The sequence below is a fragment of the Diplotaxodon limnothrissa genome, linkage group LG7 (genome assembly GCF_057381915.1).
Source record: "Diplotaxodon limnothrissa isolate DT_005_m linkage group LG7, D_limnothrissa_male_GT1.1, whole genome shotgun sequence".
NCBI classification, from domain to species: Eukaryota; Metazoa; Chordata; class Actinopteri; order Cichliformes; family Cichlidae; genus Diplotaxodon; species Diplotaxodon limnothrissa.
The window spans coordinates 58,688,597-58,710,391 of NC_140602.1; the positions used below are offsets into that span (position 1 = coordinate 58,688,597).

General features: G+C 39.8%; 1 protein-coding gene across 4 annotated transcripts in view; it reads left to right on the forward strand.

The window, feature by feature from the left end:
- The window catches only part of cnnm3 (cyclin and CBS domain divalent metal cation transport mediator 3), a 32,852-nt gene extending 15,623 nt beyond the window's left edge, over window positions 1-17,229 (forward strand). For 2 of the 4 annotated variants that reach the window (XM_085360053.1, XM_085360055.1), the window contains exons 8-11: window positions 6,431-6,527; window positions 8,309-8,439; window positions 10,201-10,327; window positions 14,450-17,229. In XM_085360053.1, the coding sequence (XP_085216179.1) occupies window positions 6,431-6,527; window positions 8,309-8,439; window positions 10,201-10,327; window positions 14,450-14,508 (414 nt within the window). In that variant the 3' untranslated portion in view covers window positions 14,509-17,229. Of the gene's footprint in view, window positions 1-6,430; window positions 6,528-8,308; window positions 8,440-10,200; window positions 10,328-10,532; window positions 10,787-12,066; window positions 12,999-14,449 lie in introns of those variants that run through there. The other 2 variants (XM_085360056.1, XM_085360054.1) reach the window with 2 other exon arrangements.
- The last annotated feature ends 4,566 nt before the right edge of the window (window positions 17,230-21,795 follow it).

A 21,795-nucleotide genomic window follows, 5' to 3' on the forward strand; every position in this document is an offset into this window, starting at 1 on the left:
TGGGGGTGATCGCAGCGGCTCGAGTTATTCTCAGTGTATGGAAGGAACCATCTCCTCCAGAATATAATAGGTGGAAAGAAAATATGCTGAAAATGGTGTCGTATGAAAAATTCTTTGCTAGGATTAATGATAATAGGGAGGGTTTTGACAAATCATGGGGACATGTTTTTGGCTGAGATGGCTGGAATTTATTTGGTCAGGGCAATTATCTTTAGTTAAATTTTATGCTTGCTGCATTGTATGTTTGTGTAGGCACTCAGTAATGGAACGACTTAAGAATTAGATTTTATTGTCCTTTTTTTTTTTTTTTTTTTTTTTACAGGTGTACCGATAGTTAGTAGGTATTGAAAATAGACCCAAAATATAAAGGTGAATTAACCATGGGATTGGAAGCTCTTTTCTTTTCTTTATTGTTTCTTTTCTCTTGTTGTTTTGTTTGTTACTTTGTTTGTTTTCATGTTGTTAAATGTTAAAAACAAATAAAGACTTCAATTACAAAAAAAACCGCACTTATTAGTAAAAGTACAAATTTAAGACTGTAAAATACAGCCTTTTAGCCTGACGTAACCTGAAAATCACTGACAGTGGAAAACATTATCCAGAAATAAGGATATAAGTAACACAAGCAAAGCAGTAGAAGTTGCATGTGTGAATAATTTTTTTTAATACTTTCTCTTTATTGATTTTCATCTTATTTTACATACAGAACTAAAGAGGGCAAGGGAAACCAACACAGTCACATATGTTCGCATATTCCAAAATACACAACGCCTTGTTTTACTTACACATATTACATATTACACAGGTGCATGTCCCATTCAAACAAATTCGCAGTTGTCCCTCTGCATCACAGAGGTATCAGTTTCTAGTCTCTTGACATATAACGATCCCATCGTTCCCAAAGTCTCTCTCCTTTCTCCTTCTGTAGCCGCAGTGAGAGGGTAATCAGTTCCATATGATGAATTGTGTTAATAATGTCTATGACCAGCTTCCGTGTGGGGGGGCTTGTCTGTAACCAACACTTAGTAATTGCCTTTTTGCATGCAACCATAATTATTTTCAGTAAGTATGAGTCTCTGTTATTTATATCCTCAGGGATATTCCCAAGGTACATGGTACTAAAGGAGAAGTCCAGTATTACTTCCAGCACATCCATCACCATTTGTTTAATCTCCTCCCAAAAGGTCTTCAGTTTAGGGCATGACCAGAAGACATGGAAGCAACCTGCAGTGACCTCCCCGCACTCCCTCCAGCATGAAGCGCCTGAACCACTTATTTTGGATTTCTGCTTTGGTGTGATGAAGAATCTAATTAAATTCTTCCATCCAAAATCTCGCCATGTTAAAGAATTTGTGGTAGACAACACATTCTTCCACATCCGCAACCAATCTTCCTCTGAGATAGTTATACCTGCTTCTTTTTCCCATCGATGACTGACATATCTTGTTGAGGTCTTTTTCATGGCTGTAAAACTTCTGTATATTTTGCCTATAGTACCTCTTATAATGTTCTCACCATAAGCATCCATAAATATTTGGATCACCCCACTAGCATCTGCGTCAAGCATTCTAATTTCCTTCCGGAAGAAGCTCCGAACCTGCAGGTAACGATAAAAATCTTCCCTGCCGATCTCGTAAATCTGACACGTCCTCAAATTTGATCAGCTCCCCATGCTTAACTATCTTACAGATCGCAGTGATTCCATGCCTGGACCACTCCCTGAATTTATGGTCTAACAATGCTGGAAGGAAGCGTGGGAGATGCGCTGGCCATCCCAGCAACCCTATTTCCCTATTAAGACCAAAAATTTTAATCACATCTGCCCATTTTTTCAGGGAAAAACTTACACATAAATTTTGCATCTGATATGCCTGTGGCAAACTCTCAAGAGACCCCAGAACAGACTGTATTGGGAAATCCATCAAAGAAAGCTCAATGTCCTTCCATTTTGCCTCAAACTTAGAGTTACACCAGCACACTAGAGGTCTGATCTGGGCTGCCAGATAGTAATCCTCAAAGCACGGTAGAGCCATGCCCCCCCGCTCACCAGGCAGCTGCATTGTTGCATATTTCACTCTCGGCCTTTTATTTCCCCATATGAATCTTGAGCAATGCATATCCCACTCCCTAAATTGTTTTGCTGGGACCTCAACTGGAAGTGCTGCAAACAAATATAGCAGCTTTGGGAGGATATTTATCTTTATCGCTCTAACTCTGCTGCCCAGATCGAGGGGGAGCAGACTCCACCTCTCCAGATCTTCATATATCTTCTTGTTCACCCGATTATAATTAACTTCATATAACAATGCAGGGTCTTTTGTCAGCAGGATCCCCAAATACTCCATTTGAGATTGATGCCATCCGAATCTATATCTTGCTACCAATTGTCTTGAGGGGTTAAAGAAGAATGTCAAGATTTGAGTTTTTTGAATGTTCAGTCTATAACCAGACAGTCTGCCATATTCTTCCAGTATTTCCATAAGCAGAGGAATTCCCTCTTCCGGGTTTCCTAGCGCTACCAGCACATCGTCTGCATACAAGCAAATTTTATTTTCCACATTCCCCGTTGTAACCCCCTCCAATCGAGTATCTTCCCTGATACATTGAGCCAATGGCTCAATGAAAAGGTTGAAGAGCAGTGGGCTCAACGGGCAGCCCTACCTGCAGCCACGTTGTAGCGTTATCCGATTTGAGAGGCTTCCATTAACTTTGATCCTCGCTGTTGGAGACATATAAATCATTCTTATACACTGAATAAACCTGTCACATAGCCCAAATCTCTTCAACACATGAAACAGAAATTCCCACCCGACTGTATCGTATGCCTTTTCCGCATCAAGCCCAATGAGAACTGTTCCAGTTTTCCCTTTAAGTATCCGGTCAATAGTATGAATGGCCCTTCTGATATTATCGTGTGTTTGTCTGTTACCAATGAAGCCTGTTTGATCCTCCTCTATCAGCGTGGGCATCAATGTACTCAACCTCCTAGCCAAAATCGCGGCAAATAGTTTATAGTCTATATTTAACACGCTAATAGGTCTATAACCTCTGGGGTCAGTTTTATCCTTCCCTGCTTTTGGTATGACAGAGATATACGCCTCCTGCCACGATGGTGGGAGCGCCCCCCCACTCAGAGTAATTAAAAGAGGCCTTTAGTAGTGGGATTAAGGGTTCCCTCATCTGCCTATACCACTCTGGTGGAAATCCATCACATCCTGGGGCTTTAAAAGTCTTGAGTTTTGAGATCCCAATGTTAATCTCTTCTGCTGATATTTCTCTGACGAGTTTTTCATTCTGCTGCTTACCTATAAATGGTAGATCTAGGCTGGATAAGAAATTCTGAATCTTATGCTCATCTGCTTTGTCCGGTTGTGTGTATAGCTCAGTGTAATATTCTTCAAATGCTCTCTGAATTTCTTCAAGTTTATTAGTTATCTTATTTGTTTTTAAATTTCGAACTTTATGAATAGTGTTCTCCTGTTGTTGCCTCCTGAGTCTCCATGATAATAGCCTAGCAGCTTTGGGTCCTGCCTCATACCACCGTTGTCTATTATATTTTAATTTTTTTTTCAATTTCCTCACTTAAAATTTTGTGGATCTCCTGTTTAACCAGCCTCATCTGCTCCAATACCTGGGGGCACCTTGTAACGGTGTGCAATTGTTCCAATTTTCCCAAATTTTCCTGCAAATCTGACAGCTTTTTTGCTCTGACCTTCTTTAGGACTGCACATTTTGCAATAATTTTACCCCTAAGGTATGCCTTAGCCGCATCCCATAAAATCGTAGGATTAACTGTTCCATTGTCATTGAGTTCTAAATATGTTTTTAACTCCTGTCCCATTTCTCTTTTAAACAAGTCATTATTTAACAGACCTGTGTTAAGCCTCCATAAGGTGTTTTTGGGGCTAGCTTTAAACCCAATCTTCATAGTTAGTCCCGAATGATCAGATAAATCTCTTTGTCCTATTATACAATCCTTCACTCTGTGGAGATCTTTACTAAAAGTAAAGAAATAATCAATCCTCGAGTACATATCATGTCTCGCTGAATAAAATGTAAATTTGCGTTCATGTTTGTGTAAATATCTCCATATATCTATAAGCCCCAACTCAGACAACATTGTTTTTACTTGTTTCTCTAATTTAGTTCCCCTCCGGTCTCGGCTAGTTGTATCCCATTTTGGATGGAGAAGTAAATTAAAATCTCCTGCACATATACATGTACCAACACTTTCTGCGGCAATAAGACTGAATATCTCCTTAAAGAACCCTGTACTACTACCAGGGGGTGCATATATATTACACAGCGTGACGTCTTCCTGTTCCATTTTCCCTTTCACCAACACAAATCTTCCCTCTTTATCTTTATGTTCTCCAGTAAACTCAAAACCAACCTTGTTCGGTATCAGAATGGCCACTCCTCTTTTTTTGCCAGATCTATGTGAGGCATAATAGATATTTTTGAATCCCATTCTCTTCCACTTCTCATGTTCTTCCTTTGAGAGATGCGTTTCTTGTAGAAATGCAATATCAATTTTTTCCCTTTTTAGCTTTGAAACTATCTTACTCCTCTTAATGGGATTCTTTATACCATTTACATTCAAAGACAATACCTTATAATACCGCATATGTTCTATATATTTCCAACTTATTTTCCTGCACCAACATAACAATACTCCCAGCCCTCAGAACACATAATAAACACACATGAACAAAGACAGAACTTGTCTTAACCAAATAAACCAGGTCTTCCATAAGAGAGGTTTTTTCTCTCCTCTCAGTCTGGGGGAAATGCCACAGTGTGGGGCCCCTCTCGTTTCCTATTTTAAAAGAAAAAGGGAAACTAAAAAACAAAAACAAAAAACATGTGAGTCACCTGCATCGGACCCTCACCACTCTATGATCAAAGGGGTATCGACGTGCCATATTCCATCACGGCCAGGGGAGGAGGCCATCCAACCATATATCCCCCTGTATTGATCAGCAGCCCGGCGCACCTGTTGTTCCGTTGGTCTTATGTTCATCTTAACAGCGAAACGGGGCGGGCGGGGCGCAGGTGTTACTCCTCCGTACCTTCAGCTTTTCCCGTGCGCTCCCGCGTAGATCAGCTGTATTCCCGGTGCGTCGCGGCCCAACCACGCTCGTCGGTAGGATACTGCTGATCATCTCCGCCGTAATGCCTTTGGGCTTTCTTGTGGCCACCGGTCCCACCGTGTATCCGCGTCTTCTTAGATCCGCCGCAGCTTCCTCCGCGTTATTGTATAGGACCATTCCCGAGTCAAAATGAACCCGCATTTTAGCAAGCGGGGTCTGGAACCGGATGGCGTTTTCTTTAAGTACTTTTCGGCATAGTCGTGATCAAAGAAAATCCGTTTCTCCTTTATATATACAGGCTTCTTCCATGCAGCGCGTAGGATTTGTTCTTTAATATTGAACTTTAAGAAGCGCACCACCGTTGATCGAGGGGGCGCCCCCGGCGGCGGCCGCACTCCCAGCGCCCGGTGAGCTCTCTCTATCCCTAGGTTCTTCTCGCTGCCCAAGTCCACACCGTCCCCCAACTCCGATATCATCATGCTTTCCACATACCTTAGCATGGAGGTGCCTTCTATGTTCTCAGGGATGCCATATATCCGTATGTTATTACGGCGTGAGCGCCCCTCCAAATCCGTAACCTTCTCTTGGAGCTGCCTCTGGCAGCAGCTGAACAATGGCATCCCTCACTCCAATGTCCCATTTCTCCTTCCCTACCATGTTTCTTTCCATTTCTTCCAGATGTTTCCCCACCTCCTCGATCCTGCTTGTGGCGGCGGTAACCTGTTGATTTATCTCGTGTGTTAACTCGCTCATTTGGGCTTTCATGTCCTCTTTCAAACTTGTTCTCACGAGCGATAGCTCCTTCTTCATCTCTGCCTTAAGGTCTTGCATGCCCTCCGCCACTACTTCACCCACCACTTGTCTGAGAGGGCCTAGCGCTGATGTTGCGGCCTCCGCCGCCATCTTCTCGCCCTCTTGCTCGGAGCGTGTTTCATATGTCTTACTCTCAAGTCGCGTTTCTAAGCTTCGGCCTGGGGCTCGTCCCTTCTTATTTTTATTTCCGCTCATTATTCTTAAAGGGAAAATCGCTTTTAATGAATTATATTCTTGAATTGCGGATTATTTTAGCTATCGATGCAGGAGCTCCTGTTTATGCTGCTACTCTCGCCACCATGACACCGGAAGTCCATGTGTGAATAATTTTAAGGACATTCTTGTGAGTTTATTGTATATGTTTTCTCTTGTTTCCAAAAACAATGGTAAATGGTAAATGGCCTGCATTTGTATAGCGCTTTTCTAGTCCCTAAGGACCCCAAAGCGCTTCACACTACATTCAGTCATTCACCCATTCACACACACATTCATTGTGTGCATGTTTCTTGTTTGCTCCTTGTCAGGGCCGTGTTGAAGTGGAGATTGGCAAAGAGGGGCTGAAATTTGAAAATGGAGCATTTACATACTATGGCGTGTCTGCTTTGACGCTGCCATCTTCAGGTGAGTTTACAAAACACAGAATTGCTTCACAATGCAGGGACAATTCACCCGAAGACTGATCATACAGATTTCTGGGCATTTAAATGCATCATCATGTTTGTTAAGATTGTGTATACTTCATGAATTAAAATTAAAAGCCATATTTAAAAAGTTAAGATTACAGTGTAGTTTTAACACTCAAAAATAAAACTATTTACAAATTTTATTAAATTGTTTTAAGTAAGATAAACAGGGCAATTTCACAGCATTCCTGTAGAATACTAAAACTATTACATATACAGTAATGTACTTTACATTATATTAATGCATTTCAAAGCGCGCGTGTCACTCCGAATGGCCTGGAAAATTGTGTATTAAGCACTGAGAATCCTGATAATTATTTAGAGATATTGTATTCAAGAGTTTCATTTCACCACTAGACTTCCAGCTGTAAGTAAGAATGTCTTATTATTTTCATTATTTTTCTTGGTAAATAAAATCCACAAATCATCTCCACAATTTTAAAAGCCTGAAGTGACATCTTTCATGTCACATTTTTGTCTGACCCCTAAAACATTTTACAACCTACAGAAAATACTGCAAATAAAATCACACTGAGCTGCTGGAGCAGTTAAATGTTGTTTTTGCATACATAGTAGACAACAGATATTAATAAATCACGTTAGGGCTAGGTTTATATGCTAAGTCATAAAAAATAAGAAAACAAATTGAGCAGGATAAATTAAAATCAGCCAACATGTCCTGTTTTACATGCATGGAAGTTTTAAAGAAGTTCTTGGAGTTTATATTTATGCCTGGAATTTAACCCCATAGCATTCATTTTCATATCAGCTAGGTTATAAAAGACTTCATGCATATAATGGTCATTTTAGGTATTCCCTTTAGGTTTGACCACATAGTATTATAATTATAACAATGTTTCTGTTTTAATCTAGTAAATGACCTTATTGCTCATTTTAAATGATTTATATTTTTGTTTGATAAATGACCAAAATAATTGCCTAATTTTAAATAAAGGCTGATAAATTCTTAGTCCGTGAATAAGCCATAGACTTGTATGCTCAGTGACATTGTTCTTTCAGTTGAATCAGGACCTTCCAAATATGGGAAGAGATTTTGAGCAGGAGTGACTCAAAACATTAATGGAGCCAATATGTAACATTTACAGTATCTGTAGCATGTTAGTTAAATCCTAGTTGAAGACATTAGAAATAGCAATTTAAAGGCACCTAACAAAAATTATGTGAATTACAGTTTAAAGCTAAACTAGTTGGCTGTAAGTGGGACCAAATTTTGTTACCTTTTTATTATTTACCTCTCATTTTATTTATACCAAGATTAAAACCTTAACTGTGATTTAAGTACATTAAAATTACATTATTTAATGGTCACTAAACCACGTAAATTTCCAATCATAAGCTACTGTTTCAAGTTAGCAGTTTTCTCTTAATAATTCTCTCCATAGCAAGGTTTGAAGAAATTAGATTTAAACTTTATCATATAAACTTACATATTAGTTAATTGATTTTTTACACATTCTTCATAATAATTATAATACTTGTTCCAAGGGTTTGTCAGTCGCTTCAGTCACACCTCAAAATTTTATCTTCAAACCAGTTAAGCATACAATAAGCTAAAAGTAATGATTTCTACTAAATCATAATGCTGTGTTTCAGTGTGTTTTCATAACAATGAGTTGGTGACAATAAGAAGACAAAAGAGCTCAAATTTGCAATGCTCCAGATAATGTGCAGGCTGTGTGTATGATTGTGCAATTTCAGTGCACCAGTCTCCGGTGTCAACTCAGCGTCACTCTCCCAGGGATCCTTTTGAGTCAGCAGAAGCCACAAGCCCGTCCAGCTATTGCCCCGACTACACCGTCCGAGCTCTCACGGACCTCCAGCTCATACGAGTTTGTATATGTGTCTTTTCTCTTGGAAAGTATTCATCCATAACAAAGACTATTCGTAAGCATTAAAAAGTTTTAATTTAATCTGTATTGGTTAGTAAAGCGTATCATAGACAACAAACTGATAATACAGTTACAGAAATATAAAGAATATAACAGTTTGACAGAGCCTACAATAATACAGAGAAAACCCCAACAATCAGATAATCCCGATGAGCAAGCTTTTGGTGACAGTGGGAATCCAGCCCTAACTAAATCATGCATTCATTACTTCTATGCTCGACAGCGTTGGGCAAGTTACTTTGAAAAAGTAATTAATTATAGTTACTAGTTACTACTTCAAAAAAGTAACCGAGTTAGTAATTGAGTTACAAGATTATAAAAGTAATTAATTACTTGCAAAGTAACTATTGCGTTACTTTAAAAAAAAAAGTTTAACCCACTGGGGTCCAGGGTATAATTGGCCATTTTTAACTACTTTTGATTTCCCCTCTACAGTTCACCTAAAAACTATTTACTTGCCTTGTTTAGTATCATCCTTTTTAGCACAACCTCACATGTCTGAATTTACAGTTATGTTTTTATTTTGATATACTGTATTAACACAATTGATCTAAAATCAGACAAAACATAAAATCCGAGTAGAAAAAGTTATGTTTTACTGTAACAACCACAAACATGTTTATTGAATCATATTTCATAACTTTAAATGCAATTATAAATTGTCAATTTTAAAATCATATGCAAAAGTTTTGCAAACAACAAAGTTATTTGCAGCCGTTTACCTTTTACCCCCTTTTTTTAAATAACCATTTCAAACTATTTACAGAACAATCAGCTGTTCTGCATTCAATAAGATGCCACACAAATTATTTGTGCCACTCCAAAAAAATTATTTCTAAGGTGACTACTGTCTCCAGGTAGAACCTGGAGACAGCAGTCACCTCATTGTTCTGACACACAACACAATACTATCCACAACACCTAACTACACAAGACAACACATTAACTACAGACTCCAAATATGCTGAACGTCACAAATCTCTCACATCTCAAAACTCGCTCTCTCTCTCTTTTTCTGAGAGTGCTTGCTAGCGCTGTCCTTAGACATTAAACGTGACAAAACTATTGAGGAAAAAACGCCACGAATTTATTGTTTATCATGACTCTGGTTTTACGTGGTCTATCAACACAATTTAAAAACTGGTATATATCACCTTGTTGGTTTGTCATCTTGAAGTGGTCATGTGATTGGCTTACCACGACTACTTTATTCTTCCTCAGTCAAACAGCAGCACTCAAGCGATTGTTTTGCCCCCTTAGCTACAGGTGTTGTGCCAAAAAGTGATCGTTGGGCAGAAAGTGATTGCCGTCCGCGCAGCTGCTAAAAGCTGTAGCGCCCAGATTACTTACAGTTACTTCCGTGCAACTGATAAAAGATGTGGTAAGCTGAAGACAGCATCTGTTTGTTGAAAAATAGTAAGGCGACCGCACCGCATTTTCTTGTTAGTAACGGTAACCGCGTTGTAACGATAGAAATGGTAATTAGTTAGATTACTCGCTACTGGAAAAAAGTAATGCCGTTAGTAACTCGGTTACTATTATCCCATTATCGGTTACTTGTAATGCCGTTATTCCCATCACTGATGCTTGACTACTGTAATTCATGATTATGAGGTTGTCCTAAAAACTCCCTAAAAACCTTTCATTTTATCCAAAACCCTGCAGCGACATTACTAACTTGTGTGTACGTGTGTTTTGCAGGTGACACGTCTACAGTATCTCAACGCTCTCATGGCGTCACGCGCTGGCCAGAGTCCAGATCCACCTGAGATCAAGATTTTGCCGAACAGTCAGACCAAGCTGCTCAATGACAGAAACACCACGCAAGGTAGCTTTGTTCAAAATGATGTCTGACTTGCCGGGTGTGCTGCCCCATCGACTACAAAGCTTTGTTTTCCAGACGCCTTTTGTAAACGTTTATAGGAATGTGCATTCCTTTTTGCCTTCAGCTGAACTAAATTAATTTTTTCTCTTTCTCTTTCTTTTCCCTCCTTGCGCGCCTCCATGTGTCCTCTCTGCTCTGGCCTGTCCAGAGTTCCCTGTAAACTTTTCATTCTTTGATACCATTGAGAACTACTGTTAACACTTTTGTTTTGTTGCATGAGGTAAATGAAATGCAGCCTGTCACTGACTGTGTCCATTTCTGGTTTCTGGAACCATCTCACTTCTCCCAGTTTTACTGTAGTTAGCTGAGTCTCTTTGAATCTGCATGGCTGTTCTACTGAATTGATGCCCTTCACAAAGCTAATGACAGGAATCTGGGTGTATATAAAAACATAGGCGACAAATGGTGATGAATTGTGTCCTCTGGCATCCAAAATGTAGGTCTACACTTTACAATAGAGAACTTAGGTGAAAACTGTTTGTTTTAACCTGATATATTTCCCAATAATGTGCCTTTATGGATAATGCCCACTGTGTCCTCTCAGTTCAATTAACTTCAATTCAATTTTATTTTATACTTTCAGTTCACAACGTCTGATGTACGTGAGTACTGTCAGGTAATGACTGTGATGTTAGAGAGCTTCAGTAATTCAGCAGTCCACTATAAGCAAAGCACTCAGTCATGGTGGGGAGGAACAGTATCCTTTTTAATAGGAAAAGACATGTGAGAACCAGGTTCTCCAGGTCAGTTAGGTTCTATGTAAGCGATTTCTTGATTCAACTGCTCAGTTAGCAATCCTGCCTAGGTGTTAAAGGGGAGCTTTCTAATTTGGCTAAACATGAAAGGCATGAGTTCTAGCACAGTACCATGTGGAACTCCACGACTGGTTAATGTGTGGAAGGAACACACCTTGTTTACATGAACAAATTGGATGAGATAAATATAACTCAGACTGCCACAGTGAACCATCTTCATTGTACAGATTCCAGAAAAAGAAGAATCGCTCAGAACAGATTATACTGACATCAAAAGCACCCTGCAGCTGCAGATTGCTGTTTCAAATCACAGCTCTAGAAATGGGGAATATATCAGAGTTAAATAAAGCAAAATTATTCTTTGAGAATAATATTAAACCCCTCCCCCCAAAAAGGCTTATATTTTCAAAAAAAAGGTTAAAAGGTACAATATATGTTAGACTGTAAATTTGAAACTGCATAAAATAAAATAAAAAGAAAAGAACTAAAAAGATCAATATTATGTGATAAATTAACAGCTCTAACCTCATGTCAATCCCATATTGTGTTTCAGAGATATCTCTCCTAATTGAGCATGTTAGCCAGCTAGCATTTGGATGTTTCCTTTGTGTCTTGGTGTGGAATAAAAACTCTGTGGAGCCTCCAATATGATCTCTGTCCAACATGAGAGGAACTTGTAGATCTGTCCAGAAACAGTACTGTGCAAATATTTCAGGCAGGTGTGAAAAAATGCTGTAAACAGAGAATTTAGAAAATTCTACACAAATAGGGATGCAGCTGCTTCAGGATAGCAATTCAATGCACCTTCAAAACAGCAGGTACACTAGGTACACTTGCACACAGTTTTTGAAGGAACTCTGCTAGTAGGTTGTTCCAAACATCTTGGAGAACTAACCACATATCTTCTCTGGATGTCTGTTTCCTCAGATCCTTCTGTCTCTTCATGTAATCCTAACACGCTTGATGATGTTGAGATGCTGAAGATGGTTCTTAATGACTTTGTCTGTATGTTTGGGGTCGTTGTCCTGCTGCAGAATAAATTTGGGGCCAATTATATGCCTACCTGATGGTATCGCATGATGGATAAGTATCTGACTGTGTTTTTCAGCACTAAGAACACCATTAATCCTTACCAAATCTCTAACTCCATTTGCAGAAATGCAGCCCTAAACCTTCAACCAACATCCATGATGCTTCACTGTTGCGTGCAGACAATAATTATTGTACCACTCTCCAGCCCTTTGACGAACAAGCTGCCTTCTGCTACAGCCAAATATTTAAAATTTTGACTCATAGGTCAAAAGTCTAGAGCATGTGCTGCCATTTTTCTGCACCCCATTTCCTATGTTTCCGTGCATAATTGAGTCGCTTGGCCTTGCAGCCAAAAAGCCATACCTCCAACTTGGAAACAACTCTTCCATGAAGACCACTTCTGGCCGGACCTGGGTGGGTGTACCTGGGTCCCACTGGTTTATGTCAGTTCTGAGCTGAAGGCACTGCTGAACATCTTCCAATTTCGAAGAGTAATAAGCTTGATGTGTCTTTTATCTGCTGCACTGTTTCCTTGGCCAACTACTGAGTCTACAATCCTCAACGTTGCCTGTTTCTTTGTGCTTCTTCAAAAGAGCTTGAACAGCACATCTTGAAACCCCAGTTTGCTTTGAAATCTTTGTCTGGGAGAAACCTTGCTGGTGCAAGGTCTTGTGGTTCTGCTCAATATTGCCATGACATGAAACGGTCTTTCACAACCTCACCTTGGTAGCAGAGATTGGCTGTTCCATATAATAATTGCTGATGGTTTGAAGGCAAAAGGTGGTAATACCAAATATTGATTTGATTTAGATTTTTATTTTGTTCTCTCACTTTGTTTATTTTTATCAATTTACAAAATACAATCATTATTCATATTTCTGAAAGCATTCTTTACAGCATTTTTTTTCACACCTGGCTAAAACTTTTGCAGAGTACTGTGTTTTTCTTTTAAACAGTCATGGTTCTGACTTCTCTGTGAGCCAGCCATGTAAAAACAAAACACATGGGCAGTAAATGAAACTGAGGTGACATGGCCACGTTGATTGGCATTACTGATGTCGTTGGCTGATATATTTAATGTATTATCACATCAGTTTTGTGATGGCTTAAGAAGTCTGTGTACCCCTGGCACAAGGATGGAAAAATAATCACCTGGGGAAAAAAACCCAAATATCATTAGCAGCTATTGATCATTGGTATTGCTATTGTAAAATTGGTATCTAACGCACAGTCGCTGGAGACTACAGCATGACCAAAATTATTTTTGCAGCCTTGTGTAATTAACTAGAAATTTCATTGCTTTTGAAATGGTTGCTTTAACAATGGGGACCAGGTGTGTAGCCACTCGCAGTCAGTTACCATCTTCAGAGCGACTTTGGTGCCCCAAAATGGTGATAAAGCAACAACAGAGACTCGACAACTCGACCTTGTAAACTTGATAACAGATTGTTGGACAACAATTTCAAATCTTTTACCATCATACATACACAGAATTAACTCATTACATTTATAGACTGGTCACAATCTCATAGATCTTAAACTGAAGTTCAAAAACTTCTGCACAAATAGGGATGCAGCTGCTGCAGGACAGCCATTTAATGCAGTTACCTGGTAACCACTGATTTGCTTATTGCTTCATTTGTTTTTGGTTTCCATCCTGTTTTTGCTCCAGTGTGACTGAGTCATCCGTGAAACCGTGACCACAGTCATTTAAAGTTTTTATTAGAAAGGAGGCAAAACATAACAACGGGAGAAAATGTGTTAGTCTATTATTAGCAAAAATTAATTTCAAACTTAACGGAGACCCGTCATATGCCTATTGGAGGACTTGTTACATCACCATAAGTGTACTAAAAAAGACAAAAGATGGCACTAAAGTGATGACAAAGTCTGTGCTCCTGAGAAAAGCTGTACTTGAAAATATTTTTGAGTTGAATGTCATCATTTTGGCCCATGATATATCTCCAAAATGAATACAGCATACAAACTATTGTTAGTTATTTTATGTAAAATATAATACAGAGGGAAAGCGTGAGTGTATTTATAGACAAAGAACAACTCTTTCCTAATCACTGGCTTTTCTTCATCAATCGTGCTATCTTTCATGTCTTGAGGCAGACTATTGTTTCCTATTTTTATTCCCCTGCCATCATCTTTTAATCCCCTCTTCATATTACTGTAACACCCCACCCACCCCCACCTTAAACCCCCTGAGTGGGTTTACATAAGTGTGATGATGTGACCCCTTACTCATCCTAGCTCTCCTGTCATTGGTCAGATTCCACAGGTGGCACCAGAGCCCAGAAGAGCTCCCCAGAAGATGAGGCTCACGGGTAGTGCAGTTTCTGTCAGCCTGTTGTTTGGGGGGGAAGCCCTCCTCCAACCAAGTAGAGATTGGTTTTGTTTTTTTATATCATTGTTTGTAATTATTGATAAATCATCTATGGCTGGAACCTAGTTATTGGACAAGACTGGAGTGGAAGTGCTTTTTGTCTTTTATGTACATCTACTGTTCACACTGTTCATTTCCACCCACATTCCTTTATGTGCTTACTATTGGAATTATTATTTTATGCAATTTTTAATAACTTTGGACTATGTGTGTGCATGTTTATGTATATACAAATAAAAATGTGGTATAGCAGGAAAAAGTATATGGATCCTTTGGAATGACCTTGTTTCTATTGGGATTCATTATAAAGTGTCATCTGATCATCTTCTTTGCCAGAAGCGCAATGTGCTTCAATCAGCAATACAAAACTGTGTGTCTGAAAGAAGAGCTTCCTGTAGCTGCAGGTCAAACTTGCACTGAATTATGGAAAACTCTTTCCCTGCATTTTTTTTGTTGTTGTTATTTTAAAAACTGGGCTGATACAAAATGCAAATATCTCCAAAGGGTTCCATTGCTGTTTCTTGCCCTTGAGTATACATTTTAATCTGGTGGTGCCTTACTTCCAGATTGAGCCTTCTGTACTAAACTTGTTTTGCCATTCCTTACTTGCGTGCGTGCGTGCGTGCGTGCGTGCGTCCCTTTGAGACATTAAAAACACTCGATAGTGGGTTCTAAGCAGATTTGCACCTTACATTTGTGCACTGTGGAAGATGTTAAACTATTTGGTGAGATGCGAGGTACGTCCGAATTTTTTCAATTCATTTAACATTGATGCCATACTGTGTGTGTGTGTGTGTGTGTGTGCGTGCGTGCGTGCGTGCGTCTTTGATCTTTCAGTCGCTCATGGATGGTTTTCTAGGGTCTGGTTCTACTACCATAGACCTTGGATCTGTAGCAAAGATTTCTTGAAGCTTGACTGATTTTTCACAAATTCTGGATATAATGTTTTGTCAGGGTAGAAAACATGGCTAAAACAGCACCGGCCTTTTGAAAGAATTCTAGAAACATTTTGTTCAGTATAGGGGTTAACAGTGTAGACCTGTAGAGCTCAGGTGCTGTTGATTGTTACTATATACATAGAAGTGACTGACCTTTCTGCTAGTTTATCCCGTTGTTCTCTTTTTTTTCCCCCCAAACTGGCAAGTCAAATTGAAACATGCCTTACTGTGAGACAAAATACAGTGTGGTTTCTCCAAAAAAAAAAAGAATATAAGGACAGAACTATAATTCAATATGAAACTGAGGATGAAAAGATGCAAAAGGATTTCCAAATTGACGTCACAAGCTGATAAACTGTTATTTGACATATCTTTTATTACTTCACATCACACATTCACCATAAAGACTCTGACATGATGGAATGGAGATTTGATAGTCTAAGAGAGGGAATTTTATTTGGCACCCCACAGTTAGACATCTTACAGTGTTACTGTTTAAAGGGACCTTAACACAAGACTAAACACCTGTTAGTGTTAATAATGTTTGAGACCTTTGTCGACATCAAGATTAGAGTGCACTGATTTCTATAGCCTTTCTGCTGTGATTGGTTATTATGCCTTCAGGCATGTGTGATTGAGTATGTGTGATAAATTCAGAGAAAAGGACTATAGAAATTCAACCAATATAGAGGTCCTTGCATGACGTCTAGCAAAAGGCCAACAGCACACCTAACAGGGGTTCTTTTTTCCCGACAAATTCTGATTGGTCGAAGAATTGGCTTTTACAGAAAGACTGCCACTACAGACTTTACCATAAAGGGGAAGAAATCCAGAAAGTATCAAAGCTAAAAAAAAATACTAATGAGATGCATAGACATTTATATGAACAAATTATATATATCCAAATATAGACAATTTTGAGGTTTTTTTTTTAGGTTGTTATTTTTTCCCCACTCAGTCTCTAAACAAAACTCCAGACTCGTGGTTTGTACTTGTACTTTGACTTTTGATACTTTGTACTTCTGCTCCAAACTTTAGGTTGCAGCTTTTTAAGTCTCACCTACTTAGCTGCTATTACCAGGCCAAGGAGGTGAGACTATGTTGTTATCTTTTGCATCTCTGCAGGCTTAATTCAGAAACATTGAGTACTGAAAGAGCTAGAGATTTTTGTTGAATTCTTTTTAAAGATTGGTGTAACTTATGTGACCATACAATGCCTTTAGATAAACAAAAACATCCATCATGTCTAAAAGGACCTGTGGAAACACCAGTTGGAACAATAGACCGTATAGATGATATGGAATTGAGACAGATCACATTACTACCTTGTCAATCACTCTAACATTTTGACTCTAATGGAGACCGTAATTTCTTTTTATAGGACTTGAAACCATAAAAGGAGACCATAAAGTCATCAGGAAAAGCAAGATTTAATATAAAGTTGTGCAATCAGATCTGTGACACAGAAATGGGACATGTTTCTATTGTTGCTGTTCCTAGTGTTCCTTAAGTAAGTTCTAATATACATGCTGTGATGCTTCTACGAGTAGGTCTGCTTTTCATAAGTCATGTAAACTTAAGACTTATGAAAAGCAGACCTACTTAAACTTAAGAGCATACAGTAAGCAGCACAGCACAGAGCACTGTGGTTAAGTAGAGGGTCTGCTCCCTGCACTGTTCCCAGTGTGTCGTCTAATCCTTGCAACTGGAAATCAGATTGGCACTGAAAGGGTGAATGTGGTGAAATGTTGTTTCTAATATTGTTTAACTGCAGTTGCCCTGTAGTTAAACAAGATTAGATTGAACAAATCCCAAGCATTTGTTTGTGCTTCAGAAGCACCTTTAAGAACCTTATTTCCCACCTCTTTGAATTATGATGGCATTCCTGTGTGTGTGTGTGTGTGTGTGTGTGTGTGTGTGTGTGTGTCCCCGTATGAGTTCAACGCAGTATGTCACCTGTAGACCATGAAAAACATCCAGTCTGCACTGTAGTATTCATTATCCAGTATGCTGACAGTCTAAAATACATTTGAAATGTCTGTCAGTCATTTTTGCATGTGTGTAAACATGTGAGAAAGGTCAGAAGTGGCTTCTAAAAAATCCCTGTGTTGATGATAAAATATTAATGATAACAAGGAAGGACAGGAAGAGTCAGTCTTATAATGGAAAGCTTTCACTGCATAATTAAATAAATGGAACTAGATGAAACAAAGCAGTGGGATATAAAACAACATCTTATTCTTCATTGTAGGACCTATTATCTCATTCATAGAGGAAATTAACTCAAAGGGAGCAAATACAGTTTTGTGAGGTGATGGAAAGTGAATTGGCAATGGCCAAACTTATGAGGTGAATTGTCAGAAAATCAAAATGAATCAGTGAAAGCACAAACGGGTACAGGTTCATCTTATGTTTATATGACAATCACAGTTGAGATGAAAGAGTTCCAAAAAGGCCCAGCAATCTTTAGTTTGGGAATGGCTGCTATATTGTATAAGGTAGATTTTAAAATCTAAATCTAACCCTTAAAGGATAATTCTAGTTAATTTCAACCTAGCTTACATCCCAGTAATTTGGCTCAATGGCTCATGCTAACTTTACCTTGTCAACTCCATTGTAGAGGTGGCAGTGTGAGAAGTTGCACAAGAAGTCAGCAAAGTTGTTTCTTTACATTGTGTTGATGACTATAACCGATTTTTAGAAACTGTTTTAAATTACAGACATTTGACTCATTTTAAATGTCTCCTTTCAATTTTTCAGATGCACGGGTGCCAACTTAACCTGAGAATTCATGGCCCATTAAGCCATTTCAATAGGAAACACACCATGTTAATCATTACATAATCAACCTAGTGTATTTCCCACATTGGTGTGCAGGGTTGCTTAGGAGTCGGCGCTGTCAGCTGTGACACAGTGTGTTTCTTTGTGTTTCAGATCCATGTATGTTAGATTCAGTCTGTGCACATGTATGCGTTATTATTCAAGTGTATTGCCATATTCCAGCAGAATCCCAGATTCCCTGATAATGGGATTGTGAGTAAATATTTTTTTCAGCAGTTTGCTCATTTTTTGTTCTAAAAAAGTTGATTTCTATCAAAAGATTGAATGTAAAAAGATAATCCTGATTTTGTGCGACTTGGGTAGTTTGCTGATGTTAAGAATGATGTATTACTAAATGACTACTTGGAGTATAAATCTAGGAAATATTTTATAGGTAATCAGTCTTAGTTTCCAGGTACAATACTGTTACCAGACGAGTTATTGAGAATTAAATAGTTCTCGCTCTCTCTCGCTCGCTCGCTCACTCTGTTACATTTGTATAGAACTTCTAAAGTTATTTTTGATGGTTTGTTTTTTCTGGAATGCTGCCAGTATTGGGTATATTGGGACTCCATTGAATTTAACACTTTCAATAATTTCTTAAGAAATAAAGTCAATCCTGTTCTGAACATGTTAATTATGATTGCTTTTTCTTTTCATACGCAGCATATGACATGACGTGAGATCGCTGACATGAGGTTTTTATACTGACATAGTGCGAATAAAGATCAAATAAAGCAGTTTGCTTGAAACAACAACTTGGAACCTGAACACAACATTCCCCCAACATTTTCAGTTTCTAGTGTGGTGTTGTCAACACCAGCCTAAACATGCCTGACGGTGTTCTCTGGATGAATCCCGTACTCTACCTGAATCTTGGCCAGAGCTCAGTGTTTTACTGTAGTTAAACAGAAGATGGCAGCATCTGTGTTGTAATGAGCGGAATTTTAGCAAGAGACAAGTGTATCAATCTGTCAGAAATATATGCAGACACCAGTATATGTTAGGGCAGCTAAAGGAAGCAGAATTGGATAAGCAGAAGACGAATGGAGGGAGGGAGCTGTGTAATGAGATGCATGCAGGTGATAAGAATCAAAGACATTGAGGCAAGTAAAACTGAAGGCAAGATACTGGAGACAGGTATCTACTAAAATAAAATAGGAAGCGAGAAGCAATAGCTAAACAGGAAATGAGACAAGAATTTAAGGGGAATTGACAGATGAGAAAGGGCCAAGAAACTGAGGGAACAAACTAAACTGAAACATAATTCGTGAAAGGAAATATATTAAGTTGAAAAGATAAACACAAAGAAAACTAAGAATTAAACATATTATTCAGTAAGCAAGACATGAGAGCACAAAACCTCAAAATGCTGGGTCAAAGACCTCTGATCATCACACTCCTTTCTGGCTGAAAAATGTAAAATATTATTATTACTTATTATTGTTAATACTTATCCAATTTTTATATATTTAGCATATATATATATATATATATATATATATATATATATATATATATATATATATATACAGGGAGTGCAGAATTATTAGGCAAGTTGTATGTTTGAGGAATAATTTTATTATTGAACAACAACCATGTTCTCAATGAACCCAAAAAACTCATTAATATCAAAGCTGAATGTTTTTGGAAGTAGTTTTTAGTTTGTTTTTAGTTTTAGCTATTTTAGGGGGATATCTGTGTGTGCAGGTGACTATTACTGTGCATAATTATTAGGCAACGTAACAAAAAACAAATATATACCCATTTCAATTATTTATTTTTACCAGTGAAACCAATATAACATCTCCACATTCACAAATATACATTTCTGACATTCAAAAGCAAAACAAAAAACAAATCAGCGACCAATATAGCCACCTTTCTTTGCAAGGACACTCAAAAGCCTGCCATCCATGGATTCTGTCAGTGTTTTGATCTGTTCACCATCAACATTGCGTGCAGCAGCAACCACAGCCTCCCAGACACTGTTCAGAGAGGGGTACTGTTTTCCATCCATCCATCCATCCATCGTCATCCGCTTTGTCCGGGGTCGGGTCGCGGGGGCAGCAGCCTAAGCAAAGAGGCCCAGACCTCCCTCTCCCCAGCCACCTCCTCCAGCTTGTCCGGGGGAATACCAAGGCGTTCCCAGGCCAGCCGAGAGATATAATCTCTCCAGCGTGTCCTGGGTCTGCCCCGGGGCCTCCTCCCGGTGGGACATGCCTGGAACACCTCACCCAGGAGGCGCCCAGGGGGCATCCTTGTCAGATGCCCGAACCACCTCAGCTGGCTCCTTTCGATGTGGAGCAGCAGCTGCTCTACTCTGAGCCCCTCCCGGATGGCCGAACTTCTCACCCTATCTCTAAGGGAGAGGCCAGCCACCCTTCGGAGGAAGCTAATTTCTGCCGCTTGTATCCGCGATCTCGTTCTTTCGGTCACTACCCACAGCTCGTGGCCATAGGTGAGGGTAGGGACGTAGATCGACCGGTAAATTGAGAGCTTCGCTTTTACACTCAGCTCCCTCTTCACCACGACGGACCGGTGCAACGTCCGCATTACTGCAGCTGTAGCCCCAATCCGTCTGTCGATCTCCGGCTCCCTTCTCCCATCACTCGCGAACAAGACCCCGAGATACTTGAACTCCTCCACTTGGGGCAGGAACTCATCCCCGACCCGGAGTGGGCACTCCACCCTTTTCCGGCTGAGAACCATGGCCTCGGATTTGGAGGTGCTGATCCTCATTCCCGCTGCTTCACACTCGGCTGCGAACCGTTCCAGTGCGAGCTGGAGGCCTTCACCCGATGAAGCCAACAGAACCACATCATCTGCAAAAATCAGAGATGAGATTCTGAGGCCACCAAAGCGAAAGCCCTCCGCCACTTGGCTGCGCCTAGAAATCCTGTCCATAAAAATTATGAACAGAACCGGAGACAAAGGGCAGCCCTGGCGAAGCCCATCACCCACCGGGAACGAGTCCGACTTATTGCCGGCAATGCGAACCAAGCTCTTGCAACGGTTGTATAGGGATCGAATGGCCCGTAGCAATGGGCCAGACACCCCATATTCCCGCAACACCTCCCACAGGACACCCCGAGGGACACGGTCGAATGCCTTCTCCAAGTCCACAAAACACATGTAGACTGGTTGGGCAAACTCCCATGCACCCTCAAGTATCCTGGAGAGGATAAAGAGCTGGTCCAGTGTTCCGCGACCAGGACGAAAACCGCATTGTTCCTCCTGTAGCCGAGGTTCGACTAACGGACGAACTCTCCTTTCCAGCACCCTGGCATAGACTTTCCCAGGGAGGCTGAGGAGTGTGATCCCCCTGTAGTTGGAACACACCCTCCGGTCCCCTTTCTTAAAGATGGGGACCACCACCCCGGTCTGCCAGTCCACAGGTACTGCCCCTGATCTCCACGCAACATTGCAGAGGCGTGTCAACCAGGACAGCCCTACAACGTCCAGAGCCTTCAG